Source organism: Phodopus roborovskii, unplaced genomic scaffold (genome assembly GCF_943737965.1).
Source record: "Phodopus roborovskii unplaced genomic scaffold, PHOROB, whole genome shotgun sequence".
In the NCBI taxonomy this organism is placed as follows: Eukaryota; Metazoa; Chordata; class Mammalia; order Rodentia; family Cricetidae; genus Phodopus; species Phodopus roborovskii.
The window spans coordinates 737,262-754,666 of record NW_026125575.1 but is presented as its reverse complement, the minus strand read 5'-3'; the positions used below and the strand labels follow the sequence as shown (position 1 = coordinate 754,666).

Below are 17,405 nucleotides of genomic sequence, written 5' to 3'. Positions count from 1 at the left end.
GTAAGACACAAATGAATGCCACTTAGCAGGGTGTAACTGGAGTTTTCTTTCCAGCATGGTCCCAGAACTGTTGGCCAGTGGCTAGGGCTCCTTACTGGCTAGCTCTGTCTTAATTATTAACCCATTTCTATAAATCTATGTATTTCCATGTGGTCTTGGCTTACCTGAGAATTCCCAGGCCTGTTTCTCCTTTTGTAGCTACATGATGTCTCCTCGAGGTCTCTCTCTGCCTACCTTTCCCAGAATTATCCTCGTCTCCTACTCCCACCTCTGTGGGTGGAACAGTGTTTTATGCGTCAACCAATAAGAAAAACATATATAGAAGGACTTCCCTGATCAGCAGGGTGTGGGGATGCCCATGTGTAAGCCTGTTGTTAAGGAGTCTCAGGCAGGATGATCAGGAGTTCAAGGCTATCTTCAAGTGCACACCGAAATAAAAGCCAATTTAGACTACAGGGGAATCTGCCTTAAAAACAAACCCAAAAGGCCAGCAATCAGGAGGCAGAAGCAGGTGGGTCTCTGTGAGTTCAAGGCCAGTCTGGTCTATAGAATGAGTTCTAGGACAGGAAGAGCTCTGTAGAGAGACCCCCATCTCAAAAATAAATGAATAAATAAATAAATAAAACATACAAAGCCTAAATACACTGAACTAAAACTTACCACAACTTCTTTTTTAAAAGCCTTATTTTTTACCTAAAAACATTTTTCAATCTTGGGAAAACTTTAAGGCCTTTTCTTATTTAATTCTTGATAAATGCATTTTTAACAAATTGAATATTATTTTATTATAGTGGGGTATCTTCTAGCATCTGCAGCCTATATTGGTCATATTCTGTTGGGTTATGGCACACATTTCACTAAGGATAGAAGCTTTAAATATTTAGTTTTTAAACATTTCATTTCTAGAAACTTTTTTCTTTATATAATTTTTAAATTTAAATTTGAAACAAGCTTGTTTTACATATCAATCCTAGTTCCCACACCCTCCCATCCTCCCCTGTCCCCAAACTTTTTTTCTAAAACAAAAATTAAAAAAAAAAAATTGTCAGTCTTCGGGCTGGAGTGATGGCTCAGCAGTTAAGAGAACTGGCTGCTCTTGTAGAGGACACACATTTGGTTTCCAGCATCCATGTGGTGCTCACAATCACCTGAACTCCATTTTTCAAGGATCTCATGCCCTATCCTGCCCTCCATGGCACAACACACACGTAGTTCAGACAAACACAACACTCATACATTAAAAAAAAATCTTAAAAAGGATGAAGGATTTCTAAAAGAAAAAAGTCTTATTGTGGAATAATTTATGCTAAAAAATGGACACATTTTATGGATGCAGCCCTGTTGCTTTTGGCAAACAAGTTACCACAGCATGTCACTGTCATCCAGTTATGGAACAGAGCACTACCCTAACCTACAAAATCTCAGGATCCTTTTCCGTCTAAGCCTGACATGCTTCAAAATATTTATATTTGATTTTGACACTGTAAATATATCTGTATGTCTGTCTACTATCTATCTGTCTATCTATCTTATCTATCTGTATCTGTCATCTATCTATTTATATCTACCAATCATCTATCTACCTACCTACTCACCTATCACCTACCTAATCTATCATCTATATCTATCATCTATCTATCTATCTATCTATCTATCTATCTATCCATCCATCCATCCATCCATCCATCCACCCATCCACCCACCCACCCACCCATCCATCCATCTATCCATCATCTATTTTTGAGAATATCTAGTCTAACCCAGGATAGCCTCAAATTTGCTCTGTGGCCCAGGATGACCTTGTACTGTTTTATGTCTCTCTTCATGCCTCTACCTCCCAAGTGTTGGGATTGCAATCATGGGCCATAATGTCTGGATTTATATGGTGTTAGCAACTGAACCCAGGGCTTCTTGCATGCTAGGAAAACTAGTGTGTATGTGTGTGTGTTGTTGTTATTGTTTTTTTTTAACATTTCTTTCCTTTGGTAATTTCATACATATATACAATGTATTTAGATTATGTCTAACCTCACTCTACCCAACTCCCAACTCTTCTTAGAGTTCCTTGGGATTGGTTCCTAACTTCTAGCCCCCTGTGACCTGCACTTGGCCAGGTAGAGACATTCAGAACACATTCTTATACTGTGTGTCCAGCCTTTTTATTTTCTGAATGGTGTTTTTTGAAAGAGGGTTTTAATTTAATCCATTTTACTTCTTTCTTTTCTTTGTTTCTTAACTCCTCTTGTGGGGATGAGCCAGGGCCTTGTGCATGCCAGGCAAATGCTTCACACCAAGTTACATTCTCAGCCTTAAGTTTGTTAAAAACTAATGTGTGGGTCCATTTCTGGAGTCTTTGCCCTGATGTTCTACATATCCTCTTATGGTTCTATGCTGGTTGTTTTCTTGAACTAGATGTTGTGAGTGTATGTTAGCTTTGTTGTTCTGTTTTTAAAGCTGCTTTGTCTATTCACATTTGATTTTATAAATACAGAAATATTCTGGAGTTCATACATCATATTCTACACATATACAAAAGACTCATGTAATTCTCTGATTGGTAAAGAATCAGATTTATAGGGAAGAATGTATAACTTTAAAAACATTGACTCTTTAGATTAGTAAATAAGGTGCAATTTATTTAGGACTTTTTTCACTATTTTGGTCACTCTTTTATTAAATGTTTTTCTAGGAAATTTTTATTTTGATGACATTGTGAATGTTTCAAAAAATTTTAATCACTTTTGCTACCTTTTAAAGATTCAGTTTATTTTAAAGGGAAGCTTGGGCTCATTAGTTATTTGCTTTTTCGTGAAGTTTTTCAGCAGTTTGTGTTTTTGAAGGGGTTGGCCCCCTTCCAAGTTGTTAAATCCACAGGCACAGCAGGGTTCATAGTAACCCATTGTGGACAACTTTTCAGTGATTAGGACCAGTGGTCAAGAAGGACCTTTCATTTCTGATTCTCTTCCTCTTTCCTCCCCCCTCCTCTCTAATTCTCCCCTCTTTTCCTTCTCCAACTCCCTCTTCCTATACCTGTTTCTCACTTTTTCTCTTCTTTTTCCTAGTTTACATGCCCATGAACTTCGGTATCCATCATGCTAACTTTTCTCTCCTTTCCCCCTTTTGGATTACAGCATTCTGATTTACTATTAGGTTTACTCCGAGGGGCACCTTTGTCTAGAATTCTTTTGGTAAAGTAAGCACTATCTTGCAGAGTTAAAGACTACATGGAAACACTCCCAAATTCTAAGTGGGAGGCAAGGGAGCACTATGCATTCCGAGGACATTCATTGAAAGGAGTAAAAGGCCAGCAAGAGGAGACATATCATTTCTCAACTACAGGAAAAGAAACTCAAGTGATACTGCTGGCTTACATGCTATGCTAATCACTATGTTAAATCATGGCATTATAAACATTATTTAAAAAAGAGTTATTTTTGTTACAATTCACACAGTGTGGTTTGTAAGTATGTCCTTCATAAATAAAGATTTTGTTATTGTGACCTTCTGGAATGATGGATTTTAAATAAAATTTCAATTTCAATTTTAATTTCAAGTGTTTTATATATATATATATATATATATATACATATACATATACACATACACATACACACACACATACACACACACATATATATATATCTTACTGGTTGCACCCCATAATATTTATGTGGTTCTAATAAATTTCAGGAAATGTAGACAAATTTCTAATACCTATCACACAATGTTCACTAATAAGAATTTTAAATTTATCACATCTTTTTACAGTTCCCTATTTCTTCTACGGTGTTTATTTCTTCCACTTGTAGGAGTAGCTCATCCTGGCTCACCAGTCTTGACAGTGTGTGTGTGAGCGCTCCGTTCCTACTATTAGCCACCAGGTGGCGCGTCAAACTAACTTTTTTTTTTTTTTTTTTTTTTTTTTTGCAGAAACCATTTTTCAGCTTGAGTTAGGGATTTTCTCAAATTTCTTTGTCCCGCTTTAACATAGCTATCTTTTTTTCCCTCTCACCCTTCAATGTGCAGTGAAATACAATAAGGTTAAATACAATAAAAAAAACTTTTGTAATTGGCCTTTCACTGATGTCATTCTGTTTTGGACTTTAGCACGTTCCCTTCTCTGCAGATGTTGCATTTGAAATACTCCCCGCATTAACCACACTTACACTGTGCAGAGTTGAGTTACCCTCCCCCCTGGCCGTACAGGACCCGGACGTGCACAGAGCCCGGGCAGTATCATGCTCACCTTTGGAAATGTCACTATGAAGTCATAGGCATTCGCCTCCCTCGCTGCCTGCTCCATCTCCTCTTCAGTAACGCCTTCGCGCCCAAACTTAATATTGTTACAGATGGTAGTCCCAAACAAAACAGGCTCTTGGCTGACCACTCCGATGTGCTCTCGGTAATGCCTCACGTTTTGGGCTCGGATGTCATTCTCATCCATTGTGATCTACCAAACCAAAGAACCAAGTAGACTATGATGACGTCTGAGGTCTCGGCTGTTGGCTATCTTCTTAATCCGAAGAATAAACCAAGGAGTAGTATCTCAGCAAAGACTGACTATATTTTGATAAAATATTTATTGTATGAATAACACCAGTAGATTTTTTCCCCAGTAGATTGGAATCAACTAATCTTTACGAAACAATCAACTTAAAATCCCATGAAACTGCAAATTATGTATTAATAAGGTTGTTAATAAGATAAGCACACACAAACCCTGAAGGTACCACAAATGTTATGGAGACAGAAGCCATCAACTTTGTTGTTTTAAGGCTGATGGTGCCTGTAAAGTTCTAGCCTTTATTTCTCAATGCCTATTCAATCACAAAAGACAAAAGTTCCTTCTACTTGTTGTTTTAATTAACAATAAATATACTGTCTTCCTAGGTAGAACTGTTACTGCAGCACATTCCAGCACATTCCAGGGACAGGACTAGATATGGCTGTCGAGGCTCCACGCCTCACAGTCCTGGCATTTATGTGAGACTGGACACTGTTTTCCACTCATTCAGTGACATGATTAATAAATATTAGCAGGTACTCCATGTCTATGATGTTTTAAACATGGGCCAAGACATCAATTTAAAAGAGACCAGCTTCTACAAGATTTTTTATTAAACATGGTAGTAAATGCTAAGTAGTAGCATTAAGAATCATGTTCTTGGGACTATCAGCCTCATGTGAGAGCTAATTCAACATCATAGACTACAGAAAATGAGAAACAATGGGCCAGAGAGATGGCTCCATGTAAAGACACTTGCTGTACAAGCCTGTCCACTTGGAAAAGGTAAAGACTCACATGCTTGCAGTTCCAGGCATGCCTCTTTATTGCTTTAATCCTAATTTTCTTGCCCCAATTGTCTATAATTTCTTAGCTCCAATTCTCTGTCTCAATTGTAATTCCAATAGTTACAAATCTCTGTTCCAATTCATTCTTGTTCTAATTACACTATCTTTTTCTTCTTTTCTTCATTTTCCTACATTCTTTATCTTTCTATATTCTTTACTCTTTCAATCTCATTTTTTCTCCATCCTATTTCTTCACAATCTATTTCTTCTGCTGTTAGCAACTTATATAGCAATAAAAAAATACTACAAGGAAAATTCTCAGGGACTCAGGCATTCTTTGAAGATATGTAGCAAAACTTATCAGCTAGTTTGTAGCTAACCACTGCTGTAGCTGGGGGGAGGTGCAAGCCATCTCTTAAAGGGGCTGCTACAGGTTACAAAGGGAGAAAACAAAACCATTGAGAGATCTAAGGAAAAAGCAATGGATACATGCATTATTTTACATTTATTAAATGTGATTAATAATATCTGGACATGGTTAGTCAATAAATAGCCTTTCTTGTCACCTGAATCTCAGGACCTAAACAAAGCAGTCTACACATTAAAAGCTGGTACAAACCATTAATTGCCAGAGGAAGCTTAGGGTAACATAGGTACTGTTGATCTATTGAAAGACTATAATATAACAAGGGCAGACACCTGCAATTCTGCTCTGTGAAAGTTCCTCTAGTGATCACTCCACAAGGACTTCTGTCTAGCCAAATCAGTGTCAGGGAGTTAATTGTAGAGAACAGGCTTCTAAGGTTTTTTTTTTTTTTTTTTTTTTTTTTTTAATTGCAGTGTAGGACAAAAAGGTTTGACTGTCTTATTTAATATGCGAGAATATACAGCTTGGGAGAAAAGCCATCCTGCTAACAGAACACAGGAAGATTGTACTCGACATACGAGGAACACACTGCTGAAGAATCCCAAAGCTGAGTTAGAAGGGGAGTCATGTTATCACAAAAGAGAATGTGCAGTTAGAGGCAGCCAGCTATTAAAAAGGCAGCATTTTTCAGCAACTGTGCCTATGTGAATTCAGCCTCCATCAGATATGTAAATCTTTGGTGGGTTGGCCTTCTAAATGTCAGCTGATCTACTGCCTAACCTTGCAGATCTCATGGAAACTCCAATTTGTATACATGGCTTTTCTTTCTTTCTTTTTGTATGTGTGTACATGTTCGTGTGTGTGTGTGTGTGTGTGTGTGTGTAGAGGATCAGTGTTTGTCCATGTGCACATGTATGCATAGAGACCAATGTTTGGGTGTCTTCCTGGATTACTTTACTCCTTAGTTTTTGAGTCTCTCAGGGAACCCAGAGCTCATCGGTTTATCCACATTGGCTGGTCAGCAAGCCTCAGAGAGCCTCCTGTCTCCACCTCCCCAGCATTGGGATTGCAGATGTATACATAGCTAGCAAGCCTCAGGGAAACCCTCCCCCATCTTTACTTCCCTGGCACCAGGATTGCAGATGTGCAAGCCACATCTGGCCTGGCTTTAAGTGGGTTCTGGGAGTACAGCACCTCTTGACCGCATAGCAAGCCCTGGAACACTGAGCCATCTCCCTAGTCCCTCCCTCCCACGTGGTTTTCCTAGCAGCCTGTACTTACACAGCCTTCTTCCGGGTCATATAGCCTTTGCAGAAGCTGCACTATTGTGCTCTTGCCACTACCGCTGGGACCAACCAAAGCTACTGTCTCTCCGGATTTAATCTTGAGATTGAGACCTTTCAGAATCTGTTATATACACAGGGAATGACACCATTAGACACGCTAGGCAATAATGTAGTACAGTTGGAGAGTTAATCTGTAACTATTAACAGAAGGATTCTTATGTGGCACATGAAAACATGTATAATATTTCATTTACATCTTTAATAATATATAGTTTGGGAGTAGAATATTTAAAATTTTCTTTGTACAAAGAGATGTAATTTAAGAGTTAGCTAGTCACAGCAAAATTTTCACATTTTTTTGCTTTTTAATTAGCATATTTCAGTTGTACAAAAATAAATGGTGTCATTATGGCATTTTCTTACATACTTATAACATGTATTGATCACGTAGAGATAGTCACTTTGTCTGCACCTGTGGCACTGACCACGCCCATTGGGGATGGGGACAGGGGCAGATGTTACCTGGGGGAACTAAGTCTGAGGAGGAGGCTCCAGCCCTGGAGCTCTCTTGCTTACAGCACTGGGACAGGAGAGCATCGGAGGCATCCTTGGGGCCAGGAACCTGCTGGTGTACATCTGTCTCTGTTGTAAGTCATTTCTCCCTGAGTAAACATCTGTTCAGCCTATTTGTTTCTCCTGATCCTTATTAAACCACTATACCTCCACTACTTTATCTTTCCCTCTTCCCTCCATCTTCTTGGTTTCCTTCTTCTTTCCAAATAAACTTCACATTTTTTTCCTATTCATGTATGTCTGGTGCATGTTCCTTTATGTGTACATTTGCATGTGTGCAAATGTGTGGCACACAATTTATCACAGTGCGGATCTGGATATTCACAAACATTTCTCCATGTCTGAGAGTCACTGGACTTGCCATATGAGAGCAGTCTCACTGATGACAAGAGCCACCTACTGATACCCTCAGAGATCTGTGCTTACAACTGTATGTTTTCAGCTTCAAAGTGAGTCTCTCCTTTTAATTTCACCAGTTGTAAAAATACAAATATTTAAGTAAACACAGTGTGAACCCTCCAGTGGGTCAACCAGAAAAGCATTTTTTTTTTTTTAAACAGTAGATGAGCATCCTGAAACTATGATTAAGTGGTATTTCTCCTGCTTGAACTTTCACCCTCAAGTTCGTTTCTCTTCATTCCATGGAAGAATGTGCCTTTCTCTTAAAGATGGTAGATTTAAAAATTAACTATTCGGTTTAACAGAAAGGGTTATGTTCAAAAGTTAATTTAAGGTCTGGGGAGATGGCACAGCAGGTAAAAATATTAGCCAGATAACCTGAGTTCAATTCCTGGAACCCATGTTAAAAAAAAAAAAAAAAAATCAATGCAGTAGATTTCACCTAGGAAGATCACAGGTCTGCTAGCACTGGGTATTCATCAAATCAGCAGAAACAAAAGAGGAACCTGTCTCAAGTTGGAGGGGGAGAACCAAATCCTGAAAGCTAAGCTGACCTCTGACCTCCACCTTTGCAAAGTGGCAGGTCCCCTCCCCTGCTCCCATGCACACACAAACACACAAATTAATTTAAAACAATTGTTCACGCGAATACAGGGGCACACACCTGTCCCAGTTTGAGGCCAACCTGGGCTACATAGTGAAAATCCAGCTCCAAAATAAAGACTTGTTTAGAACCCAGAGATCATGGCTCAGAGTAAATAGCACAATTGGTGCTCAGGGACCAGGAGCGAACCTAAATGTATATTTAAAATGCAGTCTAAAATGCTCTGTTAAGAGAAAAGGCAAAACAAAACAAAAACAAACAAACTAACAAAATATGGGGCAACAATAGTAAGTGACAAATTTTAAAACAAAAGGTTTTGATGAGAGAGTTCCAGTAGAAAGATTAATCAGAGAAAAAAAAGTGGGATTGGACACATCATTTTAATGCAAATTCTGTAAGACATATTAGAGGTTGATGCAGCAGCAATTTTATCTGTTTTACTTAAAATTGTGCCCCCCTTTTCTCCTAATTATGAATGTGATTAGTAGCTGCCTTTTGTGATCTTTAGCAATATTATTTTGGGGGGTGAGTAACAAGGGGAGTAAATGCATTAACTGAATATATAAAAAAAGTTAACAGGAGAGGCAGATGTGTTTTCCCAGGAGCTATTTGTTTTTTATGATTAGTTTATTAAGTGTACTCCAAGAGGGGAGTAGGCTGGGCATTATCTACACTGTAGTTCTCTTAACCACTCAGTGAAAAGAGTGGAACAGACTTGTGGTGTGTGTGTATCTGTAAAGTAAAAGGAAGAATATCAAAGACACAGTTGCTAATGCAGTAGAAGCTTCAGAGATGGGAGAGGGGAAGGCCTAGCTGGTCCAAGTGCAAAATACCTGGTGGCTGGAAACTCCCAGATTTAAGTACTGGATAATATCCAGGTGCCACCAGGAGGTGGCAGCATTTATTAATTCAAGATATTTTGGTGCACTCAGAAATGCAGAGTGGAGGAAACACAGAGTTAAAAATGCCATCTATCCAAACTCCTGGAATCCAGTTGCAGAGAGGGAGGAGTGATGAACAAAGGGGTCAGGACCAGGCTGGAGAAACCCACAGAAACAGCTGACCTGAACAAGGGGGAGATCATGGACCCATGTGATAGCAGGGAAATCTGCATAGGATCGACCCAGACCCCCTGAACGTGGGTGTCAGTTAGGAGGACTGGGCAATCTATGAGGCCTCTAGTAATGGATCAGTGTGTATCCCTAGTATGCGAATGGACTTTGGGAGCCCATTCCACATAGATGGATACTCCCTTAGCCTAGACACATGGGGGAGGGCCTGAGCCCTGCTTCAAATGATATGACAGATTTTGAAGACTTCCCATGGAAGGCCTCACCCTCCCTGGGGAGCAGAAAGGGGATGGGATGGGGGTTTGGAGGACAGGGTTAGGGAACTGGGGTTGACATGTAAAACAAGCTTGTTGCAAATTTAAAGAAAAAAATGATAAAATATTAAATAATAAAAATAAATAACAAAAAAATGCCATCTATCAGTCAAATGTAGGAGAGAAGCTGGAAAACATAAATCACTGTTCTGAGAGATATTTGCCCATTGCTTATCAGTCAGCCTAGCTATCAGTCTAATTGAATCTCTAAGCCAGTAGCAAAAATCTGGATTAAAATTATCCCAGAGAGGGACTAAGGAGATGTCTCTCTGGGCAAGCACTTGGCATGCAAGTGTAAGGACTGTAGTTCAGTTCCCCAGCACTCATGCAAATGCTGGGAGGGGTGGGGTGCAGCCCACCTGTAATCCTGGGGTTTGGAGGCAGGAGCAGGGGATCTCTGTAGCAAACCGGCTAGCTAAACCGGTGAGCTTTGGGTTCACGTGAGAGATCATTCCTCAACATGTAAGGTGGAGCAGGATAAAGGAGGACACCTGCACCTGTGCAAGCATACATATATATATACATGTTCATACATATGAACATGTATATATATATACATATGTGTATTTATGTATACATATATATATACACACATACATATAGATATATATATATTACACATACAGAAGCAAAATAATATTTTAAAAGCCCCACAATAGAAGATTCTGTCCAGAAGATAATGTGAGAAAATAGTACAATGCAACTGAATTTAACCTACCTTGACAGACGGTCTTGATGGATAGCTGAAAGAAACATTTTTAAATTCTATGTTTCCTTCTATACATTCAGGTTTATATCCAGTTGTTGAAAAGTTATCTATATTGGGTTTCTTGGAAAAAACAAAGAGACTGTTATACATCTTTAAAGGGCTAAGCTGATAATGTTTCTATCCCAAAGTAGTTTAGAGATGGGCCTCAAGTTTCTTTTTTAAATTTCCTCCCTGTTTTGGAAGTACATGAAGTTAGGCATGAAGTTTTCAATAAACAAACAAACAAACATTTTCTCCACAAAAGAGTTAAATGCAGTCTTTCATCCCATAACCAAATGACCACTGTGGTTTTAGTGAAATGAACATGCCTGTCTTTTGGGCTCCTTCTTGCAATAAGGACAGCTATATTCAAGAGCAACGAAAAGCTCCTACCTTATCAATAACCTGGAAAATGTTGAAGGCAGCTCCCCGGGCTATAGTGAAGGTTTCAAAATGAGGGGTTGCAGATCCAATGCAGTAACTACTGTGGATCACACTGAAGAAAACCTACAGAGACAGAGTAAACAATAGTCACCTTTTTGCAGTAGGGAAGACAACAGGATAGAGGACATGCATGGCCTAGGCCTTCTTCAAAAGCAGTATTTGCTCTTAACCACTGAGCCACCTCTCCACCCTCATGTAGTTTGTTTTAAACATGGCTAAACGCTGGAAAGGACAGAGGAGCAACAGATGGATCCAAACTCCTGTAGGACTTTCAGTTAGCAACGTCTCTGTGGATGGTGATTTAATCCCAGGAAGCCTGAAAGGAAAGGTCCCACTATAGACTAGCCATTTTCATCGATGGATTAAGAAAACTGCATTTGCTCCCCCTGAATATGGGTCTCAGCCAGAAGGACTGAGCAGTCTAAGGGACCTCAGACAGTGGAACCAGGATGTATTCCTGGTGCACAAAAGGACCTTGTGGACACATCCCCCATGGAGGAACACTGCCTTAACCTAGAGACAGGAGAGAAGTCCAAGTCCCTACTTCAAATGACCTGACAGATCTACATGACCCCACCTGGACGGCATTCCCCTACACGTGGAATTGGGGTGGGAGGGGAGGGGTGGTCAAGTTGCATGTGAGGAGGCAGAGAGGGTAAGAGGGAGGGAGGGAGAAGGAACTGGGATCGACATGCAAAATAAAAAATAAATAATTAAAAGAAAAAAGAAAACTGCTTAGTAGGGAATTCAATTATGACTAGATTCTTCTGAAAGCACAATGCTTGGCATAATGAGGACATAAAACACACACACACACACATAAACACACACATATATATATATGTATGTATGCATGTATGTAAACACACACACACACATTCTAGAATTTAAAAGTACATCCAAATAATGAGAAGGTAAAACTATTTATTTAAAACATCTTTGAAAACTCATCCTCATTCAAAGTGTAATTTTCTTACTAAACTCTTGTAAGGAAACATAATCTAAGCCTGTTTCCTTTGTTTTTAAACAAGACTTACAGCAAGAATGGTCCCGATGGTGTATCCAGGCTCTCCACTGAAAATCAAGGAGGTTCCATACCAAAAAGCCAGTCCATAGGCTCCATTCATAAAGAAGTAGACGGCTCCAAGAGACAGCTTTGAAGTTATAGCCTTCTTTATGCCAGCATCCTTTGCATCTTTTAGATTCTGTGTGTACCTTACAAAGACAAAGCACAAAGTAGCCTTTGGAGAAAACAAAACCAAGCACTTTTCATCATAATTAAAGCAACAGACCTTCGAATTTCTTTCTCTTGGGCTCCAAAGGCTGCAACTGTTCTGATAGATGACAAGACTTCTTCGGCTACAGCCCCAGCTTTGGAGTAGGCATCCAGCTCCTTATTGGTCAATGACATGACCATCTGCAGTAAACACAACCACTGTTAAACCAAGAATGACTCTGCTATGGTTTGAATTCAAAATGTTCCCTCAGAGGCTCAGCTGGTGGTGTAATTTCTGGGGAGTCTATGGGACCTTTAGAAATGGGGTCTAGCTGATGACACTGGCTATCCCAGGTGGGGATAGCTCATGTCTGGCATTATCTCTTTCTCTACTTCCTGGTCCTTGGAGATAGGAGGCCCAGCCTCTACCTTTCCTGTCATGGTGAACTAAAACAAACTCTGGGCCAGAAATAAAACTATGTCTCTCGTTATTTTTGCCACAGTGCCATGGGAAATCCTTTCGTACACTGTGAAAATTTGTTGCTGTGATTGGCTTAATAAACATGCTTACTGGCCAGTAGCTGAACAAGATAAAGTTAGGCAGGGAAGGGAAACCGAGAATGTTGGGATGAAGAAGGGTGGAGAGAGAGAGGAATCACCTGACAGACAGAATGAGTTGGGCAAACGAAATGGGATAGAAGTAAAGGCCAAGAATCTTGGGGCAGCACATGGATTAACAGAAGTGGGTTAAGTTGTAAGAGCTAGTTAGTAATAAGCCTGAACTATTGGCCAAGCATTTATAGCTCATAGCCTCTGAATGTATATTTGGGAACTGGTGAGCTGCAGAGAAAACTGACTCTAATGATTAGTTTTAATTGTCAGCTTGACATATCTAGAATTACATCAGCCTAGCCCGTGAGCATGTTTGTTGAGCGTATCCTGATTATATTAATAGAGGTGGGATACCTGCCCATTATAGGTGGCTCTGTTCTCTTGGCAGGTGGTCATGGGTTGTGTGAAAAAGGAGAAGGCTGACCACAAGCAGGCACACATTTTTCCTCTCTGCCTTCAACTGCTGCTTTGACGTTCCTGCTGTGTTGGACAGCAGCCTGGAACTATGAGCTAAAACAAACGCTCCTCTCCTAAGTTGCTTCTGTCAGAGTAGTTTTTCACAGCAGCAGGAAAGGAAGCCAATAGAGAAGAGAGGCAGTGACTATTTACAGGGCACTTAACCCACACAGGATTTGAGTTCTATGTAGGTTTTTATGACTCAGTATCTAAATCCTTGTCTGACTTTTTCTTCTACCAGTGAAAATCCACTGTTTTCTCTCTGTCTTTTAAAAAGTTTCTTTCAGCTGTGGACAGTTTTATTGATATGATGGAAGATAATTGACTTGGAAAGAGACATTAGAAACATTTGTTTTATGGACACTGGTAATTAGTGAGCCTGATTTGGATTGTTGTTTTTTCCCTATGAACAGAACAAAGAAAAGTTTCCAGGGGGTATAGGTCACAGAACTATGTGAGGAAGAGGAGCTTGGTCTCTCATACATATGGGAAATGGTCTATTACTGTTCATATATAATATGCTCAGTAAATGATTTATTTCTCAACAATAGGAAGTGAGATTTAAAGTGAAAAAGGAGATGACAGTAGATAGGATTATCTGATTTCTCAAAAATCTGAAATAGCAAATATCCCTTCCTCCATTATGAACCGTTTGCCACTCCTATGTAGTCCTAATTAGTGAAACAGTTCAGTGACAGGGAACAGCAGCAATACCACTTCAAGCTGAGAGTTTGAAATTGTCTACTCATGGATCAAGGTACCTGTTTCCAAAATACCAAAGTATTGCAGTTGGAGTTGACTTGGTGTACAGGAAGCTTGAATGGTTGGTAAAATCACGGGAAGGCATAAATTGAATACTGATGTCTTAACTGGGGTTACCATTGCTTGATGAAAAACCATGACCTAAAGCAACTTGGGGAGGAAAGGGTTTATTTTGTTCACAGTTCCATACAACAGTTCATCATTACTAGTGAGGACATGAACTCAAACAGGGCTGCAAACTGGAGGTAGGAGCAGATGCAGAGGAGGAATGCTGCTTACTGACTTGCTCCATATGGGTTGCTCAGCCTGCTTTCTTATGGAACTCAGATCCAAAGTTCCAGGGCTAGACCCTCTTCCACTGATCACTAATTAAGAAAACACCTTACAGCTGGATCTCATGGAGCATTTCATCTCTGAAGACTTTAGCCAGAACAACTAATCATTTTCTGACATTACTTAACAAAGGCAGTGATCTTCACAGTAGACCACTGGAGGGCAAACACCACATTGTGCTAAGCCCTGTCCATATTGAATACTCAGCACACACTTGCCAAAGTAAAGTGAACCTAAGGGGATCATCCACCCCTAGTGTTCTAGTCATTTGGGGGAAACGCGGATCTCATTTGCTTTCTTTTCAGTTAATACAGTAGAGAAACTTAGATTCCTCTGCTGTTGCTTTATAACATCTGTCCACCTTTCTCAGGAATGGATAAGGTTCTGCTCCTGGGTATTTTTCCTATAATGTGCTCATTATCTCATGAGATAAAGATGAGGATTTCAAGGTCAGCAACAGAAGCCAGAATATCAGAAACCTGTTGTCTAATGTTCTTCAGTGGGATAGCCAGTGCTACTTGGCTCACGTTCTTCTAAATAACCCCTCACTTATATTTCTGTGGACAACCCTGTTGAAAAGCATGGAGTCACATGCACAAAGATGTGAAAGGGAGAGGGTGATTACTGGAAGGGGAGTGAGAGTGAGGGGTGACAGGAAAGGGCACTTGGGGTGAATTATGATAAACTGCATTTTATACATGTATGAATGAAAACCATTGTTACGTAAAATTAATATGTGCTAATAGAAATCTTTAAAAAGACCTGTTGTATAAATGCCAAAGCTTCCTTTTAAGAAATCGGTCAACCACAGAATATTTTTATTGCTAGGAGTCTTTGATTGGACTTGTACTCTGATAGCAAGTAAGCTAGGAGATTTTATGGACTTGATTTTTGAAAGATGAGTATCACAAAATTAAAAGTAACAGTGCCTCTGATACAAGTACTGGCCACTAGAGAACTGTGGAGACATGATTTTGAGAGATTTTAGGGATACACAGGCTGCTAGAACACACACACACACACACACACACACACACACACACACACACACAGAGTAGCGTCAAAGCCAGATTGTGAATAGGATTGCTGTCTTCTGGTAAGTGCACCAGAATATTTCTCAGAATGCAATTGAGAATGAAAATAGAAATTTGTGTAAAAAGCTGAAATATGTTTACTTAAATGTTAATATATATTCTAAGTCATTTAAAGATGTGTAAAATGAGGAAACTGATATCAAATAGCATTTTAAGTGTTTTTTATCTACCCAGTGCTATGAGCTACTATGTATCCTTAGGAGGATTTTAGAATACATAAAGCTCTGTCATCAACAACTAAACGTCCAATGTGTAGCCATAAACCTCTATCTGTGCTACCTATCCTTTAAAGCAGCACCAGGCCATTTTTCCTGTTAGTAAGATATTGATGAAAATCACATTTTAGCCATTTAATTTGAAGATATAAAGGTGATTACTGGTTAAAAGATCGGAGGTTGATAATCTCTCTTATGCTTTGGGACATGCAGAATAAACAGACGGACTCCTCTCTCTATTGCAAGATTAGTTAGACATTGTGCTCATTCTGCTGCTGCCAGGACCCGGCCTAGCTTGCTTACCCTCGAGCACACTGCTGACGAAGCTATTATGAAAGGAGATGTGGACAGCACCACCAGGGAGAGTTTCCAACTCTTTATCAAGCTCATCACCAGGCCAATGGAAAACCCAGACATGTTCTGAAACAGCAGAGCGATCTTATCTCCAATACCATCACAAATTTTGTTGATGTCACTGAAACAAAGAAGTTCCAATGGTTCAATTATGCGCGCGCGCGCACATGCGCGCACACACACACATACACACACACACACACACACACACACACACACACACACGCACGCCAAGTCCACACACTACCTACTACTTTCCTTACTCAGCCATGCGAGTATTAAGTTCACAAATGTCACTGCCATCAAACCAGCTGATGTCTTGTGCCAAAATTGAATGGAAAAACTGTTTTCGAATTCTCGTGGTTTGCCGGGCTGAGGTTATGACCCAGAAGGAAATCTGTATGTAGCCAAAAATGAGGGCAGAGGCTCCTATCCCAACATAATACAGAGTCAACCTGAGGGAAGATGATTGGAACATTAGGCGGAAGCACAGCTTTCCCCTGTGATAAGACAAGCAAAACAAAAACCATCAACAACTACCGAAAATAGAAAAGAAATCTAATATATGGTAAAGTTTATTCTGGAACCTAGAAAATAACTAAAAGGACTGATAATAACAGAACAAACAAATATTGAATAGTATTCTAAGTTTCTCTTTACAACACCTAGAGCATATTTTTTACATTATTAATAGAAATTAGTACTTTAATACATGTTCTATCTCCTTTCAGTATTTATAATACTTTCAGGTAGAGAAGTTACATTGAGGTAATTAAGATAGGAGGGGAAAAAATGTTACAATTCACAAACAACTAACAGGATGTGTGAGTGTGTGTGTGTGTGTGGGGGGGGTGTATACAACATATATATCATCCATTCTAAATTTCTCTGTAAGGAGCTTAGGTTAAGGTAATATATACAAGGTTAAATTTTGTGGGTGGTCATTTTAGTGATCATTAATAATATAGAGGAGTTGAAAGGAGCTTTCACGCGTGTAGTGGTTTAAATGTAATTTAAACTCATCGGAGTGGCACAATTAGGAGGTGTGGTTTTGTTGGAGGAAGTGTGTCACTGTGGGGACACGCATTGAGGTTTCATGCATGCTTAAGCCACACCCAGTGTCTCAGACTACTTCCTGTTGACTGTGGGTCAACCCTCAGCTCCTTCTCCAGCACCATGCTTGACTGCAAGCCACCATGTTCCACCACTATGATCTCTGAAAATGTAAGCCTGTCCCGACGAAATGTTTTTCCTTTATAAAAGTTG

At 39.6% G+C, this 17,405-nt stretch overlaps 1 protein-coding gene across 1 annotated transcript in view; it reads right to left on the bottom strand.

Annotated features, from left to right (window-relative positions):
* The window catches only part of Abcb5 (ATP binding cassette subfamily B member 5), an 84,846-nt gene that overhangs the window by 52,348 nt on the left and 15,093 nt on the right, over positions 1 to 17,405 (bottom strand). Inside the window, exons 5-12 of the mRNA XM_051177840.1 lie at positions 16,403 to 16,594; positions 16,089 to 16,260; positions 12,390 to 12,514; positions 12,135 to 12,312; positions 11,047 to 11,160; positions 10,624 to 10,734; positions 6,941 to 7,066; positions 4,247 to 4,450 (exon numbers count right to left, since the gene is read on the bottom strand). Coding sequence (XP_051033797.1) covers positions 4,247 to 4,450; positions 6,941 to 7,066; positions 10,624 to 10,734; positions 11,047 to 11,160; positions 12,135 to 12,312; positions 12,390 to 12,514; positions 16,089 to 16,260; positions 16,403 to 16,594 — 1,222 coding nt within the window. The remainder of the gene's footprint in view (positions 1 to 4,246; positions 4,451 to 6,940; positions 7,067 to 10,623; positions 10,735 to 11,046; positions 11,161 to 12,134; positions 12,313 to 12,389; positions 12,515 to 16,088; positions 16,261 to 16,402; positions 16,595 to 17,405) is intronic.